The following is a 21,848-nucleotide window of genomic DNA, read 5'->3' as shown; positions in this document are numbered from 1 at the left end:
TTCTGCCACAATACAGTGACAAATCTGGTACACAGGTTTTTTATTAGATATTCTTAGACAACAGATCTCACCCTTTTCCCAGAAAATATTCCAGAGCCTTATTCAGAAAGTCTTCCATAAAAAACTCTAGAAATTTTAGAGTCAGTATTTTAGAAAGAATGTAAGTAAAAATATCTTCATAAGCACAGAAGTGAACAGTTCATGATGTCAAACTATACCAGGCCTCACAGTTGACCCAAATCACCTTGTCTCCATTGAAATCACAAGCTTCTAGGTGACACCCTAATAACCACATAATACTACAGGGATGATTTAAAAGTAACAGCAACATAAATTAAAGAAGAATTTCTAGAAATTTTTTATAGCATATGGCTATTGTCCACTGTTTAAATTTGAAACTTTAAAATGTGAATAAATTCAGCTTAACAAAGGTACAGCAGTTTTGTCTCCTATTTTTATAAGAATAATAACTGTATCAAATAAACCTACTGTGAGGGAAATTACAGCAAACAAGGAAAATCATACCAATCACACAGCAACAAGAAAGAAAAGGGGATTTTTCTTTTAGTTAGCCCATTAATAGCTCTAATTTTGTCATTAATTTATTATTTCTAGTGCCTGACAATCACTTTGTTTGCTCATCATTAATTTTTCTCTATTTATTCAGGTGATGGAAAATGATGCTTTAATCCAGTCCTGCTGCACCCCTGTCAAACACCACCAGACAACAGCATCCCTCTTCCACAGAAAATGAAATTCCTTTAACATTTAGGAATGGGATGAGCAGAAATTTGTGTGTCCAGTATGTGGATCTATTTTGTGAGCCACTGGTCAGCATTTGGCTTTCAGATAATTATTTTATTTTTCTCTCATCTCAGATGAAATCTTTGCACAAATGATGTGGGTTCACTAACACAACAACTACCCCCTCATGCAATGATAAAATATTTGTTTTTCCTTTTTAAGAATCCTGTGGAAAATTGTGTAACTAAACCCAATGATGAACGTATTTTAAACTTCAAAATGAAGAAAGATGAAGGAATTCTAGTTACATAGTGGCCCAAGAAAATTTAATTTGTACATATTTGTCAACATATAATCTTTATCTATGTGATTTTATGCATTGTTTTTTTTCTTCCTAGAAGAATGTACTGTTTGGAGCACTGAATGGGTACATTTGGGATCAAACAAAAGCTGCACATAATCTGGAATTTCCTAATTTCTAGGTGCTTGACTTTGCAGGCTCAATACAACTTTTTCATTTGGAAGTCCTAAATATATAATTATTCAGATGGCTTAAATGTGCCTTTTGCTTACAGAGTCCTTTTCTCTGTTTACATATTATACTCTAGCCTAAATAAACGCTAAGACAAAGGCCAAGCTGGCTGGTAGCCCAGAGTGTAGTTTTTACCAAATTGACAGGGACCACCTTAAATTCATTGAAATGTCTAAATATCGTACTTGTGTTATAACTATATTTTAAGAGCCTGTCTTTACTGAAAGAAAAATGGAGCAGCTTTAGAACAGCATAAACAAGTTGCTGGATGAAAAGAGAATTGAACGTCAAAGTACAGTCTGACTTACCACAGCTCTCCATTACTGTAAAACACCAAACACTTGAGGGCAGGAAGGATCCTCATATCACCATGTAAATAACTAATGGGCTTAGTTTATGTTAACAACTAACTTAGGAGCTTCCATTAAAAAACCCACCAAACAAAAACATGTCTGAGAGTGTTTGAAACTTCTCCCCAAAGTAACCCATTCTGCTGATTCTTAAGGTGACCTTCCTTTCTTTCTTAGAGAATCTTGCACAGTCTGATAAAATGCATGGTAAATGTGAACCCAGTACAACTTAAAGATGGTCTGCAAAGGCAAGGCAATATGGTACTTTTTTCTAATCCACTGATGATCTGAAAGGTGGAAAGTTTGTTTTAATGTTTTCTTCTGCATGTTTCCTTTTTGCTTTTAAAACTTTCAGAGTATTAAAGTCTTGTCTTGCCTTTAAACAGAAGAGTATTGGAGAACAAGACAACTAGAATGGAAGTCCCCCTCAGTTTCCATCTGAAGCAGCAGGGTGACGAATGATTAACACAGCCTTTTTCTTTTCTTTTGGCTTTTTGCCAGAGTCTTGAATTAAATGTTTTTAGCAACAGCCAAACAAAATGGGAGTTTTACATAGTCTGATTAAAAATGCCTTTCCCCTCTCAAATGCCAGTTTCTTGTGACAGATGATTGCTAGAGATGATGGGTTCATCTCTCCACTTTTCCAACTATTCATAATCTTCCAGCAAAAATAGGATAGACAAGACCTGATACATGCATAAAACCAAACAAAACCTTTGCAGAGACCTTATATCCAATTTTAAGACTAAAGCAAGCTCTTCAGGCTTTCCTAATAAGTCTTAAAAATATGCAAAAGGCATATAGTTTTGTCTCCTTTCCATGTCACTCCAGATCTAATCAGGGTTTTACTAGGGCAAGATAGGCAAATCCCAATGACAAGAACATGCCATATGAAAAGCACAAGGTGTGTCAAAATTTAAAATTTAGTAATACTGACATTCTGGCCTTACCAGATATTAATAAAATTACAAGAGTGTGGGGTGAAGGTATTATACCTGGTCATGGCTGGCTTCAATGGAGCTTCCGATACCTTGGAAAGTCATCTGCACAGGAGACAGTGTCAAACAGGTCATACACTCTTTGCCATTTTGTCTATCACTGTAGTGTACCTATAACAGAATAACATACGTAATCTGCTAAACACCAGGTTTGCACAAGGGAGTCATGCTAAAATACTGTCCCTTTTCAACAAGTTTGTAAGAAGAATTCCAGACATTTACATTGAATTCATCTTCAATATAAAACAAGAAGTGTGTAAAATAGTCTAGGTAGTCACATGCTGAACTGGGGCCCAATTTTCTGTGATATGCCTGTTGCACAGTTTTTGAAGTGCTGTGTTCTTCAGTTTCTGAGACCTTTCAGACTGAATTCAAGATGTTTTATCTACGTAAGAATCTAGTTTGAAGTTGTAGTTTCCCACCTACACGGCATTTTTAACAGCATATTGCAGCTTAGTTATAGAACATCCATGTAAATCATTATATCTCCTAAAACTTGGCAATAATAGCTTAAATTTTTCAATTGTATTTCCACTTCTACTAAAATCCACTAATTCTTTTGACACGTCTAATATGGTATATTTCAATTAAATCAAAATGACAGATAAAATGCAGAAGAATTCACATTCTTCTGGAGATATCTAAGCTCTCCTTTTCTAAGAGTAACTCATTCCCTGCTTGGGTCAAGACGTGCATGTTGAACCTGAATCTTTCATGAAAGACAGAGGAAGATAGTGATTCTACTTGAATACTCTACTTGTTTTCAGGTTCCCTTCAGATGGTCTTTAAATCCCTTAAAGAAAGCATGGATTTTAATATGATGAGAAAAACTGAAATTAAATGTTGCCAATGTTTCATTATTAAGAACAGGTTGCCACTCATGCTGAATTGTTGAAATATTACAGTTCTGTGTATAGCTCCTGACTTCTAGACAGGCAGATCAAGCACTTTCCTCTACAGGAGAGGTGGATTTTAGTTTATGGTGGTAATTTACATTGACTATGTGACCCCTGTCAGAACTGGAAAGAGACATCAACTCTGCTGGAAACAGACCTTTCATATTAGTATCTATTTACAGCTGTATAGCTGTCAGGCAAAAACTACATGGTAAAGCCTCATCTTGACACTTAGGCTACAAAATAAACTTCATTATTTCTGAAAACAACTAGCAACCATATTGGGTGGAAAGAGTTTAGTGACATATATGACAGTGGTACAGCGTGTGTATTAAATCCCCTGTGCCTAACTCTTCTCTGCCACAGGTGCAAATTGGAAATTCTTTAACTGAAGTAAAACCAGTGCAAAACTCGCTGAGTGAGAGGAAAACCAAGTTGGTGCTACGTTTCAGAATTACTTTACTGATAACACATCAAACCAGTTTTGCCATGCCCAAAAGTAAGATACAGAATGCAAAAGTCTTGTACTGTGTATAGAAATATTGATTTCATTCAGTCCTTCTTAAAGCTTTCTGGATTACTTCTGTCTCTCTCAACCCCCACAGTATGTACCTACTAAATTGCTTGTGGCTCTCTGCCAGAAAAGCCATACCACTTACTTAGAAACCACAAGAGGCCCCTTCACATATACAATGGTTTAACTTTGATTAATTGAAAGAAGTATGAAGGTATGAAATTTGGCTGGCAAATATAAACTGCAGTTCTCTAAATGTCAGGGGACTACTGTTATGACAAAGGCTTATCAAGCTTCCACAACTAGTTGCAGGCTAGATATTATTCTGCTGAGTGTGAGTTGTGGGAATGCAGTGTGGAGAAATGGGACAGCAAAGATCAAGAGGGTGATCATGTACTGCATCACAAAAGGGGCAAAATCTGGTGACCAAGAGAAGCACATATGAAGAAAAGGGAAAATTATGCACTTTTGGAACTGTATAGCATGTTTGTTGCTTATTTTTAATGAGAATAGCATGAAATAAGGTTACAATTCACTAACGTCCACTAGAATAAAGCAAGGCTAACAAGCTGAAAGAACAGGAGATATCCAGAGGAAAAGACATTAGTATTACATGATACGATATTATCTGCAATACAGATTTGACTCACATCCCCTCTGAAGTCCCACATCGAAATTGCAATAAACTCAGAGTTCTTGTATCTTTCTAGGCTTAACTTTTCCAAGGGCTTTTCATGATGTGCTTTTGGCCTCATCTAAATGTATGAAGGCCATTACTTTGCAGTTTCTTAGACAACAGTCCCCTAATTATCTCTTGCTTTGTTGAAGCAACTCAGTAGACCCAAAATAAACGCTTTCTATGTTAATAATATGAATAGTGATGCAAAAAAACAAAAGACTGGAGTTTGAAAAGGAACAGAATAAAACTTTGCCCTTTCATCAAATCTCTCCAGTCTACAGACTTGTGCAGTCAGCAGAAACATTCAGACTTCTACATTTGGCGCGCGTATGTGCAATTTCCCAGTAATCCTATTTTGTTATGTATAAGTCCAGATGCTACAGTCTCAAACTGTGTCATTCCTTGCTTCTTCAAGTTTGATCTATAATCCAAAGTTTGTTGGGTTTTGGTTGTTTGTTTATTTTTGTTTTGTCAACCACGAGTGCTAGGTATTTACCTAGTTGAGCAGAATGTCCAAAATAGGCACTCAGGAAAAAATATTAGTAATGAAATAATTATCAAACAGCCCAAATAGCAGCAGATACTCCTAGGCTTTCAGCCAGCAGTATGTTGCAAATATTTCAGTTTATATGTCCATGCTATTATGACTAAGTGTGGGTGGAATCTGAACGTCTATAAAACTGGTTTAAGAATATTATATCCTCTAAGGCAGGAGAACATGAGGGCACAGCAAATACTTGAATCAGTATCTGCGAGTGGTGACTGTAGGTTGGCCAAGTGCTCTGATGGTGATTACACAGCCATCATTGAGACTCATGATGACAATAACAATACTTTTCTAAACTCCTTGGTGCCGTAAGAGTCAGGAGTGCTTAACTACAGCTCATCTCACCACAACTCTGTTAGACAGGTAAGGACGTTTTCTGGACAAATGACTCATTCAAATTTACTCGGCACTGACTGGAGTGAATGGCAGTGCTAGGCCTAAACTCCATCATTAAGGCCTCTAGACTAACTAAAATTTGTCATTTTCTTTTTCCATATATAAGTAAAACTAAAAGAGTTATGAATATAATTATTATCTATGGCCAGGCCTTAATTTTCAGGCTTCAGTTTTTTATAATTAAGGGATACTCACAGATTAGTTGAGGATTAAACAGCAATGAAATTTCACTCATTAAAATTCAGAATGTTTTATTTAGATAACATAAGCAGAGGCTTGATAGAACAGCATTAAGATCTGGCTAGAAAACAATGGCCAGCATACAGATGTCTGTAGTAAGGGTTGTGCAAGTTTCTGAGTAAAGCACAAGACTCCCACCTCAGACTATTATGAGTGCTTTACACATAATTTCCCTCCAAGGTTTGTTCACACAGCACAAAGCAGAGCCACCACAACAAGATGCTGGCAGTAAGTCTAAAAAAGCCTGCTCATTTTTGGGAAAAGCAGACAGCACTGCCAGCTTTTCTCCCAGGTAACTACATACACCTGAGATAAATCATGTACAGCCAGCTCAGGAATCGCAAGTATGGCACTCCACTGTGCTGTGTGGGCACAGCACGAAACCTCCTTCCATAAAACCCAAAGTGCATCCCGGGCATCACAATAAAGAAATAGATTCTAGAAGCAAATTTTTCTGCCAGGACATGCCATGGATTTACTCATACATATATGTTCTCATGTTCTTTATTCATGAGATGGTAGTGTGTATTTTTTTACAGATTGCTGCAGTCAGGAACAAGCTGCATGGTATGAGCACCTATGGAGATATAAACTGAGTGGCATCTGTACACTGAAATGTGCATGAAGGTCTGAAACCATTTGACAGCTATGTTGAAATTTGGCTCTTGTTTTTAATACTTTAAATTACTGAAGAGATGCAAATATTTTCATGGGCATTTATAGCTGCACATAAAGTAAGATATAAGATGAATGTTTGCAATGTTACAACTGAGTGTGCAATGGCATAGCCAGAATTCTTAACTTTACATGATATTTTATAAAGGAAAAACTAAATTACACTGCATAAATCTGCATACATTTAAAGTTGCTTCAATCATAATATTACTCCAAAAGCAGGAAATTTCACATATCTTTCATATTTATATAAAGATATCTCTTCTATCTATACCTTTACTATAATACACTTCCCTACTTTAGAGAGTTCCGATAGAAACTGCAAAAAATTTTGCAGTGAGTTACTTTAACCACTGGATCAATATGCAACTTCAGATAATGGCCACAGTTAATCTGAATAAATTATTCTGTAAATACAATGCCCATAACTTCAGGAACGGGGTAGTCTGCTGGCATTCCGCAGACACTTCTGAATTTGAACATCTGTCCTTTTGCATGAACAAGGGATATGGTTTACTGAGTCACAGCTGAGAAAGGTGACAGACCTGTTGTACACACATAGCTTAAATATTAAGCTTAACTATTAAGCTTAACTATTACATAACAAACTACTGGTAGAAACAAGCCAACTGCACTAACAAGAGTCTGAGGGGAGCAAAAATAAAGGCTACTATTTTCACACACTGCTGCTTAGATGTTCACAGTTTGAAACACAACTTCTGTCAGGACAAACACTTTCTTTCTTGAACATTTATTAACTAAAAAAAAAAATAATACAAATTACCAAAAGAAAGAAGTTATCTGTGACAGTGGAGTTCAAGTTTCCAACCCAAAAACTATTCTGAGTCAAAGCATCAGCAGGAGTCTTAGAATGCTAGACAGAAATAAACTAGGTAATAAAATGCCATTATGTTCAGCAGTGCACAAATCTTCTGGATTGACAAGCCCGAACTATTTTGTTAGAACAAAGGATGGTATTCCTTCAAATCTGCCCCTTAAAGGGAGAGTACATAATTTAGTCCTGAATTTATGGAATAGTTCCCAAGATTTTACATAGGCCGCTCTGGACTCAAAGTGACAAAAAAACCAGAATGGGCTCTGAAATCAGATGTTAAAATAGTAATTTTGACTTGGACAAGAGTGTCATGAAACAGTTTCCTTCCTTTAGCATCCTGGTAAAAAGCTGTCTTTTCCATTTTGGTCTTTTATCTTCCTCTTTATGTTTTTCATCTACTGTTAGTCATGTCAACTACTAAAGAAAAAATGAAACAATCCTGTTTGTGCTCCAACTCTGTTTCATGCACATTTAATGGTGAAGAAATATTTCTGGCACAAAATTTAATATACTTGCTCATTTCAACTGTTTTGCCAAAGCTAATTTTAGAAGCTTTCACCATACAGTATTCTAACACTTAAAAGCATGAATCCTTGTATTATCCACAGACCTTTCCTAACCAATAATAGATCAGTCTCTTCAGACACAGAGCAACGTGAGAGAGAGATTACAAGTACAACTTTTCATTCTTACTACCTGCTTTGCAATTCCACCCCCCACACTTTTTTTTTTAGGGTAGAACTTTTGAGAAGTACAGTAAAAACAAAATTAAGGGAAAAATCCTATCATATGAACAAAGTCTCCTATGAAAAGTTAAAACCCAAGACCAAGTTGAAAAAAAATGGTCCCAGATAAAATAATAAGAAATACAATTTTAAAAAAAAATTAAAAAATCAGAAAAAAGCATTGAATCAAACTGTTTCCTGCAATGCTGGAGTTCCTTGATGTAGTGGGATTACTAAATATAGTATTTTACTAATCTCAGCAGGGCGCTGGCGAACTGCATGCCCGTCAGATGTTTGGAACTGCCACCCCTGGGGAACAAATCTAAGGAGCGCATGAAAATCACCCACGTTTAAAAAATCCCCCTTGCTAGATCATTAAGGAAAGATAAAGGCCTGTACATTGGGATGTGATATATAACACAATCATTGTGTCAAGAAAACATATGTTTGATTAGCGCACCTCGGGTTCATTAATCGCTGTGTCTGCTTCACAGCAGTGAGCAGAGTTTCCAGTGTAGCTACTGCACCAAAGGGTAAAGACACTTGGTAGCTTGAAGACTGACAGTTCAGCAGTAAATCTTGAGCTATTCCAACATGCCTCTCTTACACAGTTTGAATAGCGGCTGTATTGTAGCCTTAAATCTTCATTAAAATACAGTCCTAGGGTTTAGACTCAGAAATAAACCATTACTACACTATAAATAGCCAACAAGAAGCAGACTAAAGGCATTGTCACAGGTTACTGTGGCAGTATTTTATGTTCTTGACTACAGTAAAGCAGACACTTGACATCTATAAAATCCAGCAAAGTACAAATGACAGTGAAAAACTTACTTGATACAGTTCCCAAAGGGAATATATAAAATATCTGCTAAATGCAAAGCAAGTTTATCATCTCAGCCAAAAAAACTTGTACATCCTTTTTTTCCACACTGTTTAGATATCCCCTGAATTCAGAGCTCCTGATTCAGTGATTCTGGAGATCTGGAGAGTCTGGCTACATATTACACTCAGTCAAGCAAGGGAGACTCAGCTCTGTCCTACCTCTAGACGTGATGTTTGGTTTCACTAAAGAGAAAATCATCTAAACACCACTGTCATTGTAGCGGCACAGAGGATAATCAGTACAGGAAGGTGCTTACTGCTCTCCTTCCACCTGTTAAATCTTAACCCACTCATGTATTTGTAAAGACCGTGAAGCACATGCAAAATAAGCCACCATGTTTACAATGACTGGCATTGAGGGATGCAAAGAGACCTAACAGAGAAGCTGAAATCACAAGACTGGACATGACTTTCTTTTGAAAAAAAAAAATCACACTTACATTGAAAACTACCTGGTTACCCTGTTCATTTTCGCTATTCTATAACAAAGATACATTTTTTTTTTTTACATAGGAATGAGTAGCTTAACTACAGTGAGTTTAAACACTGAATACAACCCTCTTCCAAAACGAATAAAACCATTATAAAAATTAATAAATTAATTATTCAGAAATTAATGCACTGAAAGAACTACAAAATAATGTAAGCTATAGCTTAAACGGTTTTTGCAAAAACAACTTGTGTGCCATACACCTATAGTTATTCAGGTAAATACTGTATTTCTAGGGAGAGGAGTCTTAATTAATTGTGTAATTTGCAATCAAAGGAAACATGAAAAAACTGGCAACCCTGAAAATCTCCTGTTTTCATCACATGGCCTAAAAAGAAGAAGGTGGGTGAGGGCATCTGTGTTCTACTAATAACGTACACAGAGGACAAGCATGCTGTGAAGCGTTTGTGGAGGAGCCTATGTCTTGAGTACTATTCTGAACAACTGACTGAGAGAAAACTGGTTGGTTTGGAGAGAGAAAGCTGCTTTGGTTTAAAGTAACCTTCTAACAACAGTATGAATGGAAATGTTCTCAGGAACGCACTTTTTCAGGATGAAGGTTGGCACTGAAGTGAAGAGTGAAACAAGCATTAAGGATTCTTTGTTTACAAACTGCATGTGAAAGCCCTGAATGCTCTCTGCGTTAATGAAGAGGGAACAGGATCACTGTGAAACTGTGAATAGAAAATCAGCTGCCTGAGTTTACTAAGAGGTCTGTTGCTGGTACAGACACTGATGTTGTGCACTAATCTACAAATAGGGCACTCTGCTTAAGGAACCACCCTTCTTTAATTAAAATAAGAAACAACCACTTTGCTTCTGAAAATTGCCCTGCTACTAAAACCTCGTCACAGAAACCCAATAAGCTTCCAAATCTGAATGATGCTGAAGGAAAAGACAGCCAAAAAAACCTCCTCTCAAAGCCTCAGCTTCAATCACAGAGAGAGGAATAAACTGTAACTTGTCCCTTTTCTTCTTCTTCACCTTTTCTTGTTGCTTCTTTTTTTAAGGGTTTTTGCTTGAGAACTGAGTTCCCTTACTATAATTAAAGCTAAACCCCAGCCTGTTATGAATTCACCACTGCACCTTCACATTTTTGCCAACTGAAACTTCCAGTCTTTCAAAGTTTGGGCTCTATTCCAAGGCTAAGTCCATAGCTAAGTTATCGAGTCACATTAGGATTTACTGAGAAAGATTTTGGCAGAGAATGGAGCCTGGTGTGTTTAGTGCTGGCTGCAGTATTTTGAGAGATCCTGATAACTTTTAAACTTTCTCATACATAAACCCTCTAAATTCTAAAATTGGATATGGAAATATAGCTCACATTTTTTCCAGAGATCAAGTTACGTGCAGGGATATGCGGGAGGATTTCAAATCATTATTTGCAAGATGCCAAGCAGAAAAGTTAAAATGTTACCAAGGTGACATCCACACTGCACCTGGGGATCAACACAACAGCATTAGCCAGTTATTCTCTGTTTACCTTCTTTCCTTTTAGAAACTGAAAAGAAAAAAAAGAGACATCTGGCTGTTTCTAGAGACAAGAAGAGCAAAACTTCAGCAGTGCTTGAATAAAGGGCCTTCTTGTCTGTAAGAGGGAGAGAGACAGTGATGGCCAGAATAGAAGAAAGCTAGTTTAGACAGATTTCTGGACAGAAGCCAGCTACTTGGAGACCTTGTGCTAGATTTGCATTTGTTTTTCTAATTCTGCAGGCTCTTGAGTTAATTCAGAAACACTCTTCCTGCACCAAACATTACCTCCTAGGGTATGCTCTGTGAACAAATATGCCACATTTCCATCCTTGCATACCTTTCCTTATGGAAACTCACATGAGAATTATTCTTACAGTTATTATTTTTCACAGAATGCTACCACTATTTTGACTTCCTTTGAGGTCAAAAATAGGCTAATATAAACTAGATGATCTATAGTCTACAGATAACATTTCTGAAACAAATGGAAACTATAAAACCACCTCTTGTAGGTCTACCCTGAGTCACTGCCATGAACTGTGGTACTGCCTACCTTCCCTCAGAAGTCAGGTGATTTAGAAGACCCTATAAACCAGAATGCAAGGAGGTCCAGATGCTTTGATTGTTACCTGAAGTTCTCTCTCAAGAAAAATTCTTGCTATCCTCTTGCTCTGTTTTATCTCTCTGTTTCACATTCCCAACATGTTTCTTTCTTTTGACTAGTCATGTATAAATCATGGTTTGGAGACCTTGAAGTTCTTTCCTACATAACACAGCCATTTGACAAGCTGATTTTCAGTGTAGCAGGACATCTGCAAGTTTCTGAGAGCAAGGTACGGACTCTCAATTAACAGGTAGCCTGGAATTCTGCAAAGCAGAGATGTCCCTGAAATTGTCAATAAAATCCTGACTGACCTGCTGCCATTCCTTGGAATAAACTTCTTTCCCTGTAAATACAACAAATAGTAGCTGTCTCAAATAAATGGCTAAGTTGATAGGAAATAACCTGATAAAAAGGTGTAAGTTTTCTTCTGAGAACAATGACTTATGTTCACATGGATAAAAGTAGCTCTCCTGTTTCCTGACTTCTGCCCAGTGTCACACAACTGTAAAGGTATCACTCAAGAGTAAAATGCTGTAACAGTTTTGACTGGGATGGAGCCACATTCCTTTACAGTAGCTTGTTTAGTGCTACACTTTGGCTTTGTGACCAAAAGCATGTGTGCAACACATGCATATTTTAGCTATTGCTGAGCAGTGGTCACACAGCATCAAGGGCTTTTCTGCTTCTCACACCACCCCAGCAGCAAGGAGGCTGGGGATGCATAAGAAGGTGGGAGCAGACACAGCTGGAACAGCTGACCCCAACTGAGCAAAGAGATACCCTATACCATATGGCATCATGCTCAGCATATAAAGCTGAGGCAAGAAGGAGGAAGGGGAGGGAAGAGACGTTGAGAGAGGTGGCATTTGTCTTCACAAGTCACTGTTACGTGTGATGGAGTCCAGTTTTCCTGAGGTATGGCTGCCTGTCCATGGGAAGTGGTGAATGAATTACTTGTTTTGCTTTTCTTGCATGTATGGCTTTTGCTTTCCTTATTAAACTGGCTTTATCTCAGCCTTTGACTTTTTGCACTTGTACCCTTCTGGTTGTTCTCCCTCATCCTGCTGGAGGAGAGTAGAAGAGCAGCTGCATGGGGCTGAACTGCACACCAGAGTTAACCTGTAACAGTCCCTTCTGACACCCAGTGTGGGGCATGAGGGCTTAGAGATAGCAATAGATTTGATCATAGTATGCTATATCAAAGTTATATGTATTTAATGATCATCCTGATACATGAGGATCAGCGTGGAAAAGTCAGATATGGCAATGCACTCTCTGAGACCTTTCCAATAACCAGTGGTGTGAAACAAGGTTGCATTCTTACACCAACTCTATTTACAATTTTTCTTCAGCATGATGCTCCAAAGGGCCACAGCAGACCTCGATGAAGAAAACGGCATCTACATCCGATATCGGACCAATGGAAGCCTATTCAACCTAAGGCGACTGAAGGCCCACACCAAGACCCTGAATCACCTTGTCTGTGAGCTGCTTTTTGCTGACGATGCCGCCCTCGTTGCTCACACAGAAGCAGCTCTGCAGCGCTTAACATCCTGCTTTGCAGAGGCTGCTGAGCTTTTTGGGCTGGAACTCAGCTTGAAGAAGACAGAAGTTCTCTACCAACCTACACCTCAGGATATTTTCCCTCATCCCCACATCACCATAGGCAACTCAGAGCTTAAGTCAGTCCAGCAGTTCACCTATCTGGGAAGTATCATTTCCTTGGATGGTAAGATTGACAAAGAGATAGACAACAGGCTAGCAAAAGGCATACAAAGCCTTTGGAAAACTCCATAAAATAGTCTGGTCCAATAAACACCTGAAGAAAAGTACAAAGATCAGTGTCTACAGAGCCATTGTACTGTCTACTCTTTTATATGGGTCTGAATCCTGGGTCATCTACCGCCACCACCTGCGGCTTCTCAAACACTTCCATCAGCGCTGCCTTCGTTCAATCCTAAACATCCACTGTTCTGATTACGTGACCAATGTGTCTGTTCTTGAACAGGCAGGGGTCAGCAGTATCGAGGCCATGCTGATGAGAATGCAGCTGCGCTGGGCACGGCACGTCTCCAGGATGGAGGATCACTGCCTTCCGAAGATTGTGCTCTATGGTGAACTTGCCACCGGCTGCCGCAAGAGAGGAGCTCCGAAGAAGAGATACAAGGACTCCCTGAAACAACACCTCAGCCTTGGTCATATTGACTGCCACCAGTGGTCCACTCTGGCCTCTAATCGGGATTCATTCACGACGCTGCCGCTTCCTTTGAGAATGCACGCAGAGTCAGTCTCGAGGAGAAAAGACAATGCAGAAAGAACCGTTCCTCCCCAATATTGCCAAAGGAGATGTTCCGCTGTGCCTTTTGTGACAGGACTTGCCTATTCCGCATTGGCCTTTTTAGCCACTATCACGCTTGCAGCAAGCGTGGGTAGTGCCCTTCCCAAATCTTCATTCGCAAAGTCTAGCCATGAGGATGATATTTATTAATTGTCAGGCTCCTGTGCTAGTCACGGGGCTTACTTGCCTGGCTGTAGATTATAAAATAGCACTCGTCAGCGGCTGCTTTTTGCTTCTGCTGTTTCCTATTCTCCTTATCATCCTATTCTGCTCTGCCTGGGAACGTATGGATAAGAGGAATAGGCAGGCAGATGGCCAGGGCACTGCTGCTGTGCCCATGCTGGACAGGCTGGAACTCAAATTCACAGGACTGTGAGAGTGGGTAAGTTCATGCTGGAGCAAGTACAACCAGAAAGACAGGTGACCATGGAGTAGTCTGTGCCATAGCTGGTACTCCCCTGAAGGGACTGTGGTCTAAAGGCATTGGCATTCTGGAGCAGCTACATCCCTAAAGGATGGTGGTCTGTGGAGAAGCTCACACTGGAGCATACACAGCCCCAGTGGAGTAGGCCTGTGGATAAACCCAAGCTGCAGGAGGGGCAAGGGGAAGAGTTCATGTTAAACACTATGATCCGGTCCAAAGGGACAAGCGGTAAAGACTGTAATGGAAATACCTCTAAATTTTTGTAACCTAGGCTTTGACTTTCCTGTTAAAAAAATTACTGTACCAGGAATCCCTTGCTGCTAGTCAGGTTAGGAGCAAAGGGAGGAGTTCACTGCAAACCCTATTGCTACAGCGTATTGTTAAACCTGGCTCAAAGGAACCTGGGATGGACACTGTAATGGAAATCCCTTTAAATTGTTGTAACCCAGGATCTGAGTTGCATTTTATAGGAATTACTATAGTAGGAACCATCTCAACCAAGAGGAAAAGCCTCACAAGAAGATGTGAAAGGGCAGCAGTGACCCAACTTGACCGTTCTTTGCTGCTCAGCAACTCCACATAGCTCAACACCTCTCCTGCCTTGACTGACCACCATAACAGACTGAATAAACATGGACTAAATGAAGTCAATGGTCATTTTGGGGACTTTTTAAAGGGGTGGTCCACAGACTAAGGGGATGATACCTGTGTATGTATCACAGGATGGAAAAGAGTGGGTAGTTAATTGAAGGAGTGTGGGACCTGAGCATGATGTCAACGGTGTGGAATAAAGGGTGAAAATAACATGGGTTTTGACTGGGAAAGCACATATTTGTGACCAAAACACTGTTGATAACATATCAATGGTTTAGCTATTGCTGAGCAGGACTTCCAAGTCAAGGCCTTTTCTGCTCCTTACATCACCCCACCAACAAGCAGACTGGGTGGGGGTGCACAAGGAGTTGGGAGGGGACAGCCAGGACAGCTGACTCCAAACAACCAAAGGGATATCCCACACCCACGCCATGCTGTTCAGTGATAAAAACTGGGGGAAAGGAGGAAGGAGTGACATTCAGTGCTACATCTGTGTTCCCAAGTCACCATTGCACGTGATGGAGCCCCAGTTTCAAGAGATGGCTGATCATCTGCCTGCCCATGGGAAGCGATTTAATTCCTTGTTTTTCTTTGCTTGCACATACAGCCTTTGTCATTATCTCAACTCCTGAGTTTATCACTCATGACCTTTTGATTCTTTCTCTCCTCTCACCAGGGCAGGGAGAGTAAGCAGCTGTGTGGCACTCAGGCTGCCCACTGGAGTTAACTCACAACAAACAGGCAATAGTTTGGTAACTGGTGAAAGTGCAAACTTCCAACTAGAAAAAAATCCCAGTTTTCAGAAGAGACAGAACCTGAAATAATGAGGACTTTGTCAACCATTTCTAAAGGTGTTTATACTCCCTGTGGGCAAAAGAAAAACATTGCTGTTGAGCTTATTGTACTGGCCACTAAGCATGGCACTGTATAAACACACAGGAGGATAATCGCCTCTGCCAAAGGCCAGGTTTCAATACTTTCGGTGATGACAGAGCATAACATCACTCCACACATCATTTTACAGAAATGGATCTGACCAATGAGTAGGTACAGCGCTGGTACACCTGACTAAGACCCAAGGCACTGAGACAAGAAACAAAAGCACAACTCCACAGCTCATTTTACAGAACCAGGTATTGATAGTACATGGCAGCACAGTCACTCTTATGCTATTTCAAGAGAGTTAAAGAGTAAGAACTCATTATATTTTTCAATATAAATGTCATTAATTCTCACTGCCCTTTGAGTGTTAACACTAAGGTGAATCAGCTGATCACAGTTTCCTCTGGGCATTACTGTTTCAGAACAATTTCACTAATCCTTGCAGTCTGGTCAGTCCTGCTGGGAAAGAAGTCTCCAATGGCTTCGCGGGGTAGAACTAAATGCACAGTTATATACACAGAATTACTGAGGGCTTTGCCCCCAAATGTGGATGAAGCATTATTTTAACAGCCTTATTTCAAAAGTGTTCTCTAACACTATTCTACAAACATCTTCACTTTCTAATATCTTAATTTTCCTGATTTTTGGAGATAGGATATTCAAAGAACCATTTATCTAAAAACATTTTGCTGACATAGCTTTCAAATCTGTTTTACATTAATGATGCCAGGAAGCCTGTGCTATAACTTCAAAGGCTTCCTTTAATTATTGTTTGGTTTTTTCTAATTTGAAAGAGTGATGTGACTTTTGTACTCTACAGGACTAATCCATTTTCTGGAATTACAATCCCAGCCCAACCGTGGTCACGAGCTGTCTGCAGCCAACACATTCAAGGACAGATCAATATCACCTGGATTTACATTCTAGTTTGTAGCACTTGTTACACTCTCCCTCCTTGACTTTAGCTGGAGATTTGCTAAAACATATCTTTTGATTAATTCATCTGCAGGGAGCTTTGAAAATACACTCTCTCTGACAACTCATATTATAACTACATTTATTATAATAAATTTGTTATAATACTTAGAGACCTTCCCTCCAAAATACAGTAAGAGCACAACTTTTCAAAACAGTATGTAGGGTACCAGGGCCTAAGTGAACTGGAGGTTAGGTACCTAATCTGCATCTGGTGTTTAGGAAAATCCCAAGAAGCATCTACCTTTTTAGATGAATTTACAGCTTTAAATTACTTGCTACGAACATCCATAGTGCCTGTGTCAATTTTGAAAATGGTATTTAGGGACTTTTTAAAATCTGACCCACTCAGAGAAATTGTCAATTATGCACAAATCAAACCAAAACTATAATCCTTTCCTTGAAATTATCCAAGGGCTGAATTTCCCTGAAATTCTCCTTACATGCATACCTCAGTAGTGAGATCCAAGCATTCCTAGACTGATGTCCAAATCCAACCTTCACAAAGTGTTTGTTTAAAGCCACTGTAGGGAAAGGTTTGAGCTGTCAACCCTAATACAAGTGTAGAAATTTAGTTTCAGCCTACCCCTGCCAGAAATTCAACCCCATGCATTGAAATGTATGAACCACAAGTAAACCTGACTCTAGAGCACCCAACAGGACCTCTCCTGTGCGTGCAGTCACTCAGAAGTGAGTGCCATTGGGGAAATGAGAAACATTTAGAAATGCCAAACAATAAAACATTAACTCCATCAATTTATAAAATGGAACAGTTAACCACTAAACAAATGTGGAGGGGAAAAATAATTGTGTAACCATTGCAATCAAAGGAACACATCACATAGAAACCAAAGCCTGTGTAAGGTTTTGCTATGTAGCTACTATGGAGAAAAAGTTAAGATTTCCAAGCCCTGCCAATGCAGCAAGCCAAGTACGGCTGCAGCCATGCATTGGGACATACTGTGGGCACTCGATCAAGGCTTTTTACATTTTATGATCTTTGCTTCATGGAAACTCCCAGTGGAATTTCCTACCGGACTACCTGCAAGTTGTGTTTTGCCTAAGTAAAAACTGGAGGCTCAAGTTATTCATGTGTAAACAGGTTCTCTAAATGTTTCCATTTAAACAAACTCTCAGAATAATTTATTGCACTTAAACAGTCAGCAGAAAACCCTGAAACTTTCCTAATCTGGTTACAAAACAATGGCCAAAATACCACACAGTCACTTAAAAATAACAGTTTTACCAAAAGTAAATTTTCTTTGAAACCGTTCCCAATCAAAGTCTGCAAAACAATTAACTGGTAGATCATATTCATAAATATGAAGCAAGCACTAAAAATGCTTTATTCAGAGTTGGTAAAGACTTGCTTTAAGTATTTGTGTTTAATTATCACTGGTAATTTGAAGCCTGAGTTTGAAAATATCCAAGCTAAACACCTGTTTGTCAGTGACACTGAGATGCTGCTTACCAAATATCTTTAGAATAATAAACCATAAAGAGTAAAAATGCAATTTTTTAGTACTTAACTAAATATTGGTCCCAATAACTCATAATATTCAGGGATTACAAGAGAACATGGCTGAGATTATATACAAACAGTTTAGGAGAATTTAAGTTAAATAACCGTGGTTTAAAGATGTGTCTCCTGCAGCTAGAGTAGTTCAAGAAAACCATTCAAATAAGCAAATAACATTGTTTACATTTACAAAGGAAACATCATATGAGTATTTATTGATTTTTTTAAAAATTCAAAAAATACATTGTAACAGAACAGAATGTATACGTTCTTCAATGAAAGACAAAACTATGGTTATCATCTGGACCAGAATACAAATACATGCTAACAATTTAAAAATCATTTTGGGTCATTCAGGAAACACAAAACAAGCTAGCTGTTTGCAAATGCAGTAGTTATCTACTTAGTAAATATGCCTGAGAAAGTTAACCTGTAAAGAAATTGGCTTTAAAACTCCTAAACACAAAGAGCTTTCTAGGGTGAAATGGTGAAGACACCTGTGGTGTGCACCTGACAGGCCACTGAGCCGTTTCCCACAGAGATTCTGTTCACTGCTCCACCTCGGCTCAGCCACCCATCAGTGGCAGTTTCACATCAATACCAGGCTTAGTCAAATGAGGTGTCAAAAAGCACACTAAGATGATGTAAAACCATCAGTTACATACACAGTAGATAGATGTTAATAATTGAGATTCTTTGTCAAATTCCTTGGTTTGTATTAGGGCCAAGTAAAAAGTAGTAGTCTAGTTCATGGATGAAACAGATTCTATTTTTTGGCTCAAGGTTAGACCCTCTAAAAACAATTTCTACATAAGCATCTAGAACCAAAACATGAAAAAACACAGGACAAACACAACTGATCATTTTACAATAACTACATACTGTAGGCAAGTGGGAACCAAAACCGTAACATAAATTGTGCATTGGTTCTATGAAAATAAAGTGTTACTAGTAGATACAAACAATCTGACAAGATGTGAAAGCGAGCAGTGAGAACTTCACAGATTGAATTTCTTTTCATCACAATTCATCTGTTTCTACTGCAGGAAGGTAAGAAATGGAACTCAGGAAAACTGAATTCCTATAGCAGCTTAACTCTACTATGGTGAGGCTGAGGCTTTTACCATTTCTTTCATTAAGAGATATTGAAATGAAGAAAAAATGACGTTTCAAAAATGAAGACCAAAAGAAAGATGAATGTACATTTTACACGGAAACAGTGTTAGGCTAACTCCACAACTTGTGATACCTGATGTAAGCAAAAGTAATTTAACTATGCTGCTTATACCAGCAGAACATCTGATACTATTTCTCGAATCCTCGCAGCCTCTTTTAAGTCACTCCCAATGACTGCATGCTTTGTAAATTACAAAAAAATCCATTATCACACATGCAAAAATTCCGACAGAAACCTCCCATTTTCAGAATTTGGTTTTATGATCAAATTACATATGCTAAAGCATATGAAACCAACCTTTCAAATGAAACAAATTCACAATTCTGAAAAGGGAAAAAACTCCACAGAAAACAAAAACTCAAAATAAAAACCTATGACAGGAAAAATGTACTTCTACAAAGCTGGTCCTATTCTCTGATGGTTCCACACAGTAAAATGAGCCACTATCCATAAACACGTGTAGTTTTGCATGTAATGTGATAGGGAAGAGGCTTTCTTTTCCCATATTTACACCACAAAAAATTACTGGATGTACTACAGAGGCTGTCATTGTCCTGTGAAATGTAGAATAGCCACTGGTAGGTGGAGGTTATCAGTGATGAAGGTCTCATGTGGTGACCTAGCACAGTTCATTTTACATTCTATAATATTGACTGTGATGGCAAAAACATTCTGCATTGCTCTGACACCAGCTCTGCTTTTATTACCAAGCAGATGTCCTGGTTCCATCCAGGACAGGATTAATTATTGCAGTACCCAGGAGGGGCATGCCAAGGACCAGGAAGTTGTTCTATACCACCTCATGTCATTGCCAGGGGCAGGGAGAAGGGAGTCTCTTCTGGGTCAAGTAGTGTGGTGAAGGGAGAGGTGGAGTACTGTCTGTTGTTGAGGGGTTTCTGTGTGAATCCTTCATTTCTTGCACCCTCTGTCATTACTGTTGTTGCTGTTACTGCTTGTTTGCCATCTCATTGCTGTTTCCAGTAAATTGTTCTTATCTCAACCCATGATCTTTACCTTTTGTGCCTCCAATTCTCTCTAGCCCTGCACAGGACGGGGGCTGGAAGGGAGGAGGTGGAAGCAAGCAGCACATGGTTTGGAGAGTCTCAATGGGAGCACTAAATTGGGGAGCAGCATTCCTAAACCACAACAGCCTTATTTGGCACCCAAAGTGGGGCATGAAGCATTGAGATAAGAACAGATCTGTCCAGAGTGGGTTGGAAACAAACTTGATCTGAGTATTTCCTGTATTAGGCACTGAGCCACTGTTCACAATGTTTCTTGGTCTGTTAATGTGCTTGTGATACCTAACGTGGTATACGTTCCTGTAAGCACTCCTCACTATGCTCTTTTTCAGAGCAAGGAGAGGGATCAGGATTGCTTTGTTGTTGCACTGTGTGATATCAGCTTATGATATGACAACATCAAGGGCAATAAGGATCATTTGGGATGTGTATTCAGTGTTACTCTTCTGCCCTTATCTGGGGTGCTACCTCTGAGAGTCCATTAATAGTCATTCCCAGTCTGAGGGGAGAACAGGGGAGGATTATTTTTCCAGTTTTTCACTCCTTTTTCCTCCTTCAAGCCTGTTACAACAGCTTTTGAGAATTCTGAATTCCCTTTGGATGTTAAGGAAAGCATGTTCTTGTTGCTGTGTCTGCCAGGTCTCCTCTGTGCAGTTCACACCACATTTAGAGTCAAGAAAGAGAATTCTAGGAAGGTCATTCAGAGACCAGCCTCGAGTATGGATAGTCATGAGTGGCATGGAATGTGGGAAAAATGGGCCAGTTTGGCAGAAAATTATCTGCTCTAATGTCTTGGAAGTTCATTCCTGAACAACTACAGGACCCTGATAAAGTGAAAGAATATTTGCAAGGACAATGCTGTGGCAACTCCAGAGAGGAGCAATCTATTGCAGTGTGCTGGGCCCTGGCTGCTATTTATGGTCACTATATAGCACCCTCAGGGGGAGGAGGAGTAAAGCAGACCAATAGGCACTGTGGCCACTCAAACTGCAGCTGAAACAGAGGAAAAACCCATGCCAGCTGCAGTTGCCCCTGTAAGACGGAGAAATCCAAGACCAAATCGGTTTGCTTAGAGAGGGATGAAGAAGAAGTAAGATCCTCACAACAGGAGGAAGAGGCAGAGCCAATCATCTGATCCCTATCCCTGAGCTGCGAGATATGGGAAAAGATTTCAGCCACCAGTCGGGAGAGCCCCTGGTGACCTGGCTGCTCCAATGCTGGGATATCACTGCCCATGATATGAAACTAAATGGTAGCGAAGCCAAGCAATGGGGATTCCTGTCCTGCAATGTGGGCATTGAGAAGGGAATTGGAAAGAGGACAGAAAGTCTCAG

General features: G+C 39.3%; 1 protein-coding gene across 3 annotated transcripts in view; it reads right to left on the bottom strand.

The window, feature by feature from the left end:
- STAU2 (staufen double-stranded RNA binding protein 2) overlaps positions 1-21,848 on the bottom strand; it is a 177,616-nt gene that overhangs the window by 60,037 nt on the left and 95,731 nt on the right. For 2 of the 3 annotated variants that reach the window (XM_071554347.1, XM_071554346.1), the window contains exon 13: positions 2,622-2,735. The exons of the other annotated variant lie outside the window; for it this stretch is intronic. In XM_071554347.1, the coding sequence (XP_071410448.1) occupies positions 2,622-2,735 (114 nt within the window). The remainder of the gene's footprint in view (positions 1-2,621; positions 2,736-21,848) is intronic. 3 annotated transcript variants of the gene reach the window in all.

Source organism: Pithys albifrons, chromosome 4 (genome assembly GCF_047495875.1).
Source record: "Pithys albifrons albifrons isolate INPA30051 chromosome 4, PitAlb_v1, whole genome shotgun sequence".
Classification (NCBI taxonomy): Eukaryota; Metazoa; Chordata; class Aves; order Passeriformes; family Thamnophilidae; genus Pithys; species Pithys albifrons.
The sequence above is the reverse complement of the archived record's forward strand: the minus strand, read 5'-3'. Positions and strand labels throughout refer to the sequence as shown.